Here is a 10,852-nt window from a genome sequence, read left to right as displayed (position 1 = left end):
ATTTCAGTCACTATGTTTGTAATGTTCAGGCACCAAAAGAGTATGAGCTTAGGACTCGAGAGATCAACTCTAAGACTCGGGAGTCTTGGAGCAGAACTCAGCCAAGTACTCTCCAAGACTCGGCCAAACTCAGCTCAAGGGTTTGGTCGACTCAGCTTGGCCAGCTCAAAGAATCGCGAGTTTGGCAAGTTTTGCCGAGTACTAGATGAGTCTTCAAAATATGATAAAACCAATGATTTCTCCATCAACCACAGCAAAAACAATTTCACTACCTAGCAGAAGTGACAATTTCACAACTATGGAGACAAAATGTGGAATATGAATGGTTTTGTCAATTGACTTCTCTTGACATTTGTTCTTTCATTTTGGCATGATGGGAGGATAGATTAAAGTCATTCAATGTTTGGTACATGAAGCTTGAGGGGTTGGATCTCAATGTTTCCTTCATTCTTTAGTTCATTTTACATTTGGAAGTGTAAGAACAAGGGACTTTGAGTTGCAGAAACACATTGCAAGTGTGACGAATGAATTTCAGACGTTGACATGACTCCATGTTGCCCTTGCGGCACTGTAACACATTTGTAATAGACTAAGATAACACCCATTCAGGATTTCTCCAGGGTATATCATTTGTTGCAGCTGTTGTCTGTGTTTTCTGTGCATGTCTATATCTCGTACATATTGAGATAATTTAAGTATTTGAAAGTGTTAAAAAGTTGACAACTAAGGAAATATGTAGGTGATGATCTCTAGGAGAGTTTCTCCAAGGTTTTTTGGATCATTAGAAAGCAACATTAGTCTTAAAAGTCTGTTATGAAACAGAAATAAGTTAAAAATGACAGTGATGTGAACAATTCAAGCACATGGCTGGCTTGATATAAACATGCAGCTGGATCCCAAAATATGATTGCTCAGCAAAATTTTACATACAACAAATGATGAAATACTGGGTCATCGTGTACCATTCAACCTACCATAATTTTTGTGAAACCCATTAGCTTAATGCACCCTTACTACTTCCCCTTGACATGAGAGATCCAGCTGCTCCTGAAGCTGTCGAGACAACACCTGTTGTAACACCTGGCTTTGAAAGGTGAAGAAGCCTGCATAAATGTGCATATGTATGCATCCCATCAATTCTATCATATACGTTGCATGGATAAATCAGGAACATAGAATATAGAGGAGAGCATCGTAGCATAAGTAAGGATTTAGTATATTACGGTGCAAGAAACTCAGAAAATGATGAGATTGCTGCCACTGCTTCATGGTAAGTATCAGATGTAGATGGTGCTGATACTTCTACCAGTTGAAGTCCTGGTGTCACAGGTACTGCTTCATCAATGGCATGGAGCTTTGGAATTTTATGGACAGAAGTCACAGAGACTGTGATTCTGACAGTCCTTTGAATGTGGAATGCAAATCCAACCCTCAAAAGTTCATGATCAAGTTTGTACCCCAATGCATAAAAGAACCTCAGGGCATTACTGCTCACTCTACTATCCTCCCTATTTCGCACTAGCGCTGAGACCTGATCAGAAGCAGCACCTTTAAGGGCTCCCCCAATGTGTGCAACAGTCCTGCAGTTTATACAAAAAATAGATTAATTCTGTAGATAACAACTAACAAATAATAAGGCTTTGCTACTTGAGAACACTTAACTAGAACGAGAATGTTTTAACAACTTAAATATACTTAAAAAAATAGACTTATTTAGGAAACTTATATTTTGAACAATAATTTCACCATTAAAATAGGAACCATGCAAACTACTGGGTACCCATCTACATATAATTCTAAAGAATAAAAAATAAAGGTTCCTTAAGAATTTCTTTCATTTCAAAAAGCAGCTGGGTTTACCCCCCATAACCTCAAGGTAAAAAATCAATTGGAGTAAAATCCATGTCTTCAAACCCATTTGGAGTCTCCCCACAAACTTTACTACATTTCATTGACATTGAAACACTCTTCAGCTTCCCAACATCATCAATTTTACGCTTAAATTACAGATACAGGAACTACCACAAAAGGAGATACATGATCTGATCATATTTCTCCAAAGGATGTCACCAAGATTTGCCTTCAAAAGTTACATAGTGGGTTATCTCAAAATATTAACAAAATCCGATCTCATTAAATTTAGTTTTAACTTAAAAAGATAAATTTGCTAAATAGAGTGCACGTCCAGACTTGAAGAAATTAAGAATGATCATAAATGACTTTGATTTATAGGAATTTTGTTTGGTGCAGGGTCCAATATCAAATTTCAATAAATTATATTAACTGTCTACAAATACCTAGCATGGCGGAGCTCAAGAGAAAAAATCAACTATTTTGCAGTCTAGAAGGTTCAATAGATTTTTTCTAAATTATTATCACCATTCATGCTACTATTCTTAGTGTTTTAATGGTTTGATCCGTAAAAATCATGCAATGCTCCTTTTGTCCATAATAAATCTTTCCTCTTCCTGCTTAAAATGAGTGGCTATCAGAGGGCCCTCTCTGTTACCTTATACAGGTTATATGATACTTTACAGTGCAGATGAACCCTCACACCCAAGGAAAGAGAGCATTCAAACTAATCATCTACTGACAACAAAGACGAAATTTTTACAACAAAGATCTAGCTGTAAGAGGGAACAAAACTGATAAAATATTAAAATAGAGTACAAACTCATTAAAACTCACTTAACTACAGACTCATCAGCCACAGGAGAAACTGACATTAAGCCATTATTATCATAGTTCACAGACTCAGACTTGGAGTGTACTCAGGAAGCCAAATTTCCAACTTGGTGAAACTCGACAACTTAAAAAACACTTAACAAAAAAAAAGCATAAATTTTATGCAAAATAAAGCTACAAAATGTATCAAATGAGTTTGGTGGAGTTTGGGGACAACACCCCCACCGGGGCTGAGGTACAGCGCCCCTCACGAGAGTTTGGGAGCAGCACCCCTCAAAAGGATCTGGAAGCAGTGCACACCATTTTCATATTTTTTTAGAAGGCAAAAAACAATGCTTATCAAGCCAAGAAAGCAAAGTTTTTGGAGTGTTTAACCTAAATTTTTTTCCATGTTGCTGGCCTAGGGACTGAAAACGTTGGACTCACTAAGTTTTGCCAAGTTTTCCAAAGAACTTGATGTCATATTTTAGTGAGCTAAACCTGCAATTACTTGGGGACATGAAAAATTCACCAAGCTTGCAATCTATGATTACTATCACCTAAAACACAAAACAGCATGCTATGCATCTCAAATGAACAGAAAATCTGGACAAAAACATTAATCTGGACAAAAAAATTAACTCCAGATAAAAAAATTGCAGCAGGATCTTTGCTGCCATCAGTCAGCAAGCTTATCATGGTCTCTGCCCTGAAAAGCAGCATGTTCAACTTTCAGAGGCGGTATAATGCCTTCTGCAATCAAATCTAAAATGCTAACTCCAGATTGCAGAACACCTGTCCTCTATAATAGCTTTCTATATAGAATAGTCATGGTAGCACTGAATTTCCTCAGAAAAATCATAATCATGTATAAAATCCTTCCATCCACCACCATCATCTCTGTAGGAAGTCTTCGTGTAACTGAGTGAATGTTTACTGGGGTTCATGTCATGCAATAGTTGGGTATAGTCCTTATCTAGCCAACATTACTTATTCCACCTTATTCACATATGCCACCATATCTGATGGAATTCCCCAACCAAATATGCTAACAGGATTTCATATGTGTTTTCCCCATTTAAAATTCTTCTTCCTCTTTCCCAATCCTCTAGGTTTGAGGGTGAATAATATTTTCCTTTTTTCAACTTTATGGCTCTCTGTAATGTCCCCTATCGGTACAGTGCCTTAAGCCTGCTTCCAATAGCTTGATTATGGATAATCCTGCAAACACAAGGATAGACACACACAATACCTACAACATATACACAGCATGATTAGCCTAAACTATCAGCACTTACATACAGACAACGAAAGAGTATTATAGGCTGAAAAGGAGAGCAAGGGACTGCTTGTCTACCAAATCCAAGGGCTGGTTGCTTCTAACCCCCTTGCTAGATGGGTAGTCTCCCTGTGCTTTCCCTCTAAACCTTAATACTTTCAGACACTCAGTTATCTTCTCTGTCTTGGAAAGACTGGCAGGGAGATTATAACTGGCTCCTTGACTTCATGGGTCTCTTGGCCACATGATAGCCCCTCGTTGCCACTGGTTAACACCTCCAGTGCTCCCTCCAAGATAGAGTTGGAAAACATTATCCTAATATTACTTAATGGTACTCAGAACTATACATCTAATGTATTATCTATTAATTCTATAGTTGTATTCTAGAGCAATTTATTTATATCTTCAATCCTATTTAGAATTATCCTCATCTTTACCTCAGATTTCTACCTACAGAAATATTATAATGAATAAAGAAATCACTGTGTAAGTTGGCTGTGACTCTGACTTGAATATAAATAAATAAAGGAATTAAATAATATTATCAAATATTTATGTATTTTCTAATTACTGAATATATAAATTAATAATATCATTACTGCCTACAAAGCAATAATTATATTTAGTGGGGTGTAAAGGCAGACAGATCTGACATGCGTCAGATCTGATCTGCCACTATATAAGAAATTAAGAATTACTGTCATGTGTTGCAGTCTATAGTACTATTACTATTAAATTCTGCATTCAAACATTATTAGCTTTCATATGTTAAGTATTCGTGTTCAGCCTATCTCCCCCAAAATGGAATCGATTCTCACTATATATATATATATCTTGCAAAATCGAATAGTTACATCTCTTAATCGCACCTCTTCATCATTCAAACAAATCGGCTTATTATTCAGATCGCACCTTTCCATAATTAATTTGTTATTTCTCCCAAATCGCATATGTATGTTAATCGCTGCCTTATGATAATCGCTGATTATCATTTATTTACTTTATTTGTTAATTAATTGATTTTGACATCCCTTGGGCAGCAATAATATATTTACCTATGTTTGATGCTATTCTCCTTTGACTGATAATCATCTTTGGATAATCGGTCCTTGTGATCTCTTCTCAATAATAAGTGATAATTATGGTGGTGGTCATGCGATAACATCAATGTGATTGCTGACTGTTTACTTCATGGGTTAACAGAGCAATTTATTGCAGATCGATTTGCTTATCAAGATGATGCTTGTTCATACTCTTTCTCTGTTATTATTTGATAAATATGAAATTAATATTAATATTTAATAAATATAAATTATATATTAAATCTTGTTTATTATTATTATTAAAATTTTATTTAGTTCATTCTTATTCATTTATTTGGTTACATATATATATATATATATTTCTCTAACTTTCATCCCAACCAAATGAGCTGCTTCATGTTTACCAAATGAGCTGCTTCATGTTTACCATTGTAGGAAACTCAGTGATTGGTTTAGAGGATTGGATCCATCTTCTCCCAAAAATCTTGTCAACACTAGGTTTCAGAGCTATAAAATTTTCGGGCAGCTGGAGCCTGGAGATATAACCTTCAGGAATGAAAACAGACTGAATGTACAAACCTAAATTGGTAGACTACTGGTAAACACTTCCACCAACAAATCTGACAGACCAACAAAAAGCACAGAACTGACTGCATCCATGATAAATACAGTAAAGCCATCGAATGGATATTAACCAGTGAAAATGCCAGGTCCAGTGCAAAGCTGAACCCAGAACACCTTCAGATTTGGCCTATTTCTGTCACACACCAAAACCTTAAATGTTCTTCACCAAAGCAGAGCTAAATAATGATTTTTCTTTGGATCCAAAACTCATAGGTTTAAGAATGATGTCTAACACTAAATGTCATTATTAAACCTCATCCAAGCCTTTCTATGTCTCAAAATGTTAAACCAAACTCTCCACACAGCACATGAGAAGATCATCATGCATGCAAACAATTGATCTTTGATGAATCTTATCAAAGATTATGTTGACGTTTAAATAATAATTATTGATTAATGGCCTTTGGTTTGAGTCAAGGGGATGAGTTTTTAAAGGACATACTGGAGCTTCCACGTCTAGAAAATCAATCCAACTCTTTGTTGACTAACTGATCTGACAGCCAATTCCTTCCACTTTTAATATTATCAAAGCTAATATAATCAAAAATTAAAGTAGATCATACTTAGGTGATGGCATTCAACTTCCACTTAGGACAGCTTCTGCTCTTGATCAAACAAATCACAACATTAGAGTCTCCATCTATCTCCAAGCTTTCCCAACATTTACCAGTAGCCAGACAGCTGCCTTTACGAGTGCTTTAGCTTCAGCAACACCATCAAAACATATAATCCGAAGTCCATAATGGACACCAATTTCAGTGATCCCCAACTGTACCTGAAAATTTTACCATACCCTTCTTGACCAGGATTGGTCTCAACTATTAAATCAAAATTAAGCTTTATCCATGTCTCCTAGGAAGGTTTTCATTTAACACACAAGGTTTAAACATTTATTCAACTGCCCCCTTCAAAGGGGATTTTATCACACATCCTCAACTACTCAGGACTTTTTCTATATGCATTTCCTCTCAACAACACAATCAAAATATTACTTTTTGTTGTGTTTACATTACTGCTTCTCATTTAATCTCAATGCATCAATTTCTTTCTTTCAAATTCAAACTGTAGAAATAACATTTCAGAAATTACATTAGTCGTGGAAAATAAGTTCTCGGGATCATTCCTCCATGAATTGAAAATTTTGAAATCATGGTTACACAGAAGCACCATTCAGCAATGATGTGGGTCTGCCAAGTACACACCTATACCTAGTATGCACCCATATCCATACCCATACAACTATATTAAATATTATGACTTCTAGTGTACTGTGTGCACATGCATACATGCAAATGTAATCTAGACACTGTGCGCCCAAGATTTGTGGATTCATACCCCAAAACCCCTTTGGTTGAAAGGAATATATGCCCTTATTCATGCATTGTCTTTCATTTGTTTTAGCAAAAATATCAAGAGGACTTCCAATTTACCAACTAGAATCCACATAAGAGAGCACAATATTATTTCAAATATTGCTCCAAAAAGAATTTGGGAGTCCTTCAGCCAGATGGCAAACTTGCCAACTTCCCGAATAAGCTTTAATTTAGAATCTTACAAGCCAATCTGTGAAAATATATTCATTTAGACCACTACCTATCACAAAAAGGCACCTTGAGCAAGATATTCTTGTCTATCAAATGGTGCAAGAAACTAGCCCCAAGTATCAAAAGAAAAAGGACAGAGTCTAATAATATTATTAGTTCCTGCCAAGGCAGGATACTATTGCATTCATCTAATTCTATTATTCATTACTTTAACCAATGGGTGCATAGAATTAAAAAATTTGAACAAACAATCTATAGTTTAAGTTTAATTTTTCTATTTATTTTATATTGTAAAAATGAGATTATGACATTTTTCTTTATTCTATTGGTAATAGTTGAAAAATAAATTGAATGAATGATTCAATAATCGGATAATCTATTCAACAATATACAAGCGTATATAAAGAGATTACAAGACGACGTTCTAAATTAAGAACAAGTCATTTAAAGTGAACTACCAAAAAGCTAAACACTAAATAAAGCTTAAAAACTAATTAACTAAAAAGAAAAAGCTAAATGCTAAATAAAGCTTAAAAGTTAATTAACTAAAAAGCTAAATGACCATTAAACAAGGAACTAAATATAGGTGACTAAAATATAATTAAATATTCTAATACCCTCCCTTAATGGTCATTCTATCTACTAACTACCCTACAGAAGACACTACAGGTCTTTTGATCACAAATGAAAAGAACACTCTGCTACAGTGGACACCCTCCTTGGATCTGAAAAGTGTTAATGACCAAGAATACCAAAATCCATCCAACCTGATGTTGGGTAACCAAACTGAAACCTGAAACCATGATTTTGAGGAAAAATCGGCAAACCCTCCAAAACTGAAGATACAAATCATCATTTTTGTGGAAAAAAATGGTAAAAACCCTTGAAACGATTTTTGTGGAAAAAATCGAACAAAACCCTGAAACTTCGCATGGCAAGACCCAAAACACCACGTGGTAAGACACCAAACATCACACGGTAAAACATCAAACATCATGCGGGAAAACACCAGACAACATCACATGGTAAAATACCAGACATCACATGGTAAAACCCTGATTTTTTAGAAAAGAATCAAGCAAAACGCTCCCATGATTTTTTATGGCGAAAAATCAGAAAACCCACGCAAGCTTTGCAGATGACAGTTGATAATTTTTAAGGAAAAAAATCTAAACCCTGCGAACAATTTTTGAGGAAAAAAATGTGAAAACCCTGGGACCTGTAGGACGAGGTCTGGCCTAAATCAATCTGATCAAGGCAACGATATTCAGATATCGTGAACATGCACTGTTTCCAGGTGTTGTGGCAGTTGTTGAACTTTTGACTGTGTTCCAACATGATGTTGGTCAAAGATGTCATCACGAAAATGGAAGTTGAACAAGGTCAACCTAGTGAAAGCATGAGACAGAATAATCTGATTCAAAAATCAGAATAGATACAGCTGCACAAAAAATATGAAACCCTGGAGGAGAATTCTGGCACAAATTCCAAGGCATGAATTTCGAGGTATGGAAGAAACCTAGAAATTAAAAAAAATCTGCAAACTTAAAACAGCATAAACAGTGCCCAGAAAACACCAAAATTCCCGACATCCATAGAATTAGCAGAAATTGCAGACTGTTTTTAAATTCCAAAGCAAATTCACTAGCACACAAATTGAGGTGCGGAAAACAAGGCACCCAGAAAAATCTGAGACCAACCTAGAAAAACTCTCAAAAAACCCACCAAGAATCTGAAAACAAAATGCAGATATGACGGCTCAAAAATTGAAGCACAGAAAACTATGCACCCAGAAAAATCTGACGACCCAGTTGAGGTCTCAAAAAACCCACTAAGAATCTGCAAGCAAAATAAAATTTCGACTTGAACTTAAGGGTCAAAACCCTAGTCGAAAATTGCAGAAACCCTAGGAAAATTTTCAATCTGGAAAAAAAAACTCCAGGTTGCAGGAACGAAAATCTCTAGAACTCTAAAAAAAACATGGACTGCTGCCCAACATAGAAATTCACCCACAAACCAGAAACCCTCAAAAAGCCTTCTAAAAAGAAAATTCGTTTTTTTTATTAAAAAAAACAATAAAAGAAATCTGGAAAATATTCCAGAAAGAAGGGCATGAATTTTTATTAAAAAATTCACCAAACTCTAAAGAATCCCATTGACCCGCTCTGATACCATGAAAAATAAATTGAATGAATGATTCAATAATCGGATAATCTATTCAACAATATACAAGCGTATATAAAGAGATTGCAAGACGACATTCTAAATTAAGAACAAGTCGTTTGAAGTGAACTACTAAAAAGCTAAACACTAAATAAAGCTTAAAAGCTAATTAACTAAAAAGAAAAAGTTAAATGCTAAATAAAGCTTAAAAGCTAATTAACTAAAAAGCTAAATGACCATTAAACAAGGAGTTAAATATAGGTGACTAAAATATAATTAAATATTCTAATAATAGTAAGTATAAAATTCAATTTTCCAAAAAAAAAATACAATTTTTGTGCATTCAATGTTGCATTATTAACTGGAGTGCATGTACTGAAAAAACCATAGCACAACTTTGTCAAATGTACAACACGTATTGATAAGCTTATATTTTAGCATCTCACTAAAGACACATTCATGTCTATTCCTTTTTAAATTTTAGCATGTGCGGATTTTTAAAAAAAACACAATCATATTCCTTGGGTGGCGTCTCATCATATTACTTTTATTTGTATTGCTTTCAGTATTTTACTATTTAACATCTAAGACCATGGTCTAGGTAAGTTAAGCCTATTTTCAGGCACCACACAGTAAAGTACAGTGCTACCCAGAGAGAGAAAATGATGAGGAGTTATTAATAAAGCTGTATTTATTTATTTTTTTAATTCGTTTGTTAAGGTAAGAGAAATTATAGAGAGAGTTGTTTAAAATTTTAAAAGTTATTCAAATATAAAAAATAAAATCAGTTAGTAGCACTAATTTATTGTAGATCTAATGAATGTTTGCATGTATTTATTCATTTTTTAAATAAAATGTTAATTAGGTCTAAATTATTGAGAAAATGTTAATATAAAATTTCATAAATACAATAATATAGACTGCAACAATGGTTATAGCAATTCAAATATTTAATATTTTTTTTAAAACAACCTTATATTTTGAGGGATGGAATGCTACATTTTTATGAGCACCTAAATAATTTCTTATAAGAATTTTTGTTTGCAATCTTTTTCATATTTTTCCTCTGTTTTATCTCACACACAAATTTATCCAAAAACTATCTTTAACAAGTATCAAAATATAACATCTATTATTATCTCAAAAAATGGCTCTGCATGCGAATAATTTTCGCAATTCCTATGCGACAACTAACCTGCTCCGAGGCCTCCTTATGGCAACTATTTGGGCTATGCAAATCAATTTTCTGTTCTTGCTAGCAGCCACCAGGAAGATGGCAATAGTATTATCTCAGAAGCAGCAAACACGCAAGATCAACAGACCTTTTTTGCGAAGGCCAAATATTCGCTGATAGATATGGGAAGGGCCCCCCCTCCTCCCCTAAACACTGACGACCAGAATTGGCAGAAGGTTGGACGCAAGCAACCCAAATGCCCAGCAAGTGGGGCGAATCGTCAACCAGCATGCCATTACCATCGTCCACTGAGTTATATGGAGAAGGGTTTTTTAAAACCTACCCATAAAGACAAAACCAT

General features: G+C 34.7%; 1 protein-coding gene across 7 annotated transcripts in view; it reads right to left on the bottom strand.

Moving 5' to 3' along the window:
- Window positions 1-417: 417 nt before the first annotated feature.
- Window positions 418-10,852, bottom strand: part of LOC131030474 (mediator of RNA polymerase II transcription subunit 18) — an 81,341-nt gene continuing 70,906 nt past the window's right edge. For all 7 annotated transcript variants that reach the window (XM_057961309.2, XM_057961313.2, XM_057961312.2 and 4 more), the window contains 2 exons: window positions 1,224-1,580; window positions 418-1,103 (listed from right to left, as the gene is read on the bottom strand). In XM_057961309.2, coding sequence (XP_057817292.1) covers window positions 995-1,103; window positions 1,224-1,580 — 466 coding nt within the window. In that variant the 3' untranslated portion in view covers window positions 418-994. The remainder of the gene's footprint in view (window positions 1,104-1,223; window positions 1,581-10,852) is intronic.

The sequence above is a fragment of the Cryptomeria japonica genome, chromosome 8, assembly GCF_030272615.1.
Source record: "Cryptomeria japonica chromosome 8, Sugi_1.0, whole genome shotgun sequence".
Taxonomy (NCBI): domain Eukaryota; kingdom Viridiplantae; phylum Streptophyta; class Pinopsida; order Cupressales; family Cupressaceae; genus Cryptomeria; species Cryptomeria japonica.
This window is presented reverse-complemented; position numbering and strand designations above follow the sequence as displayed.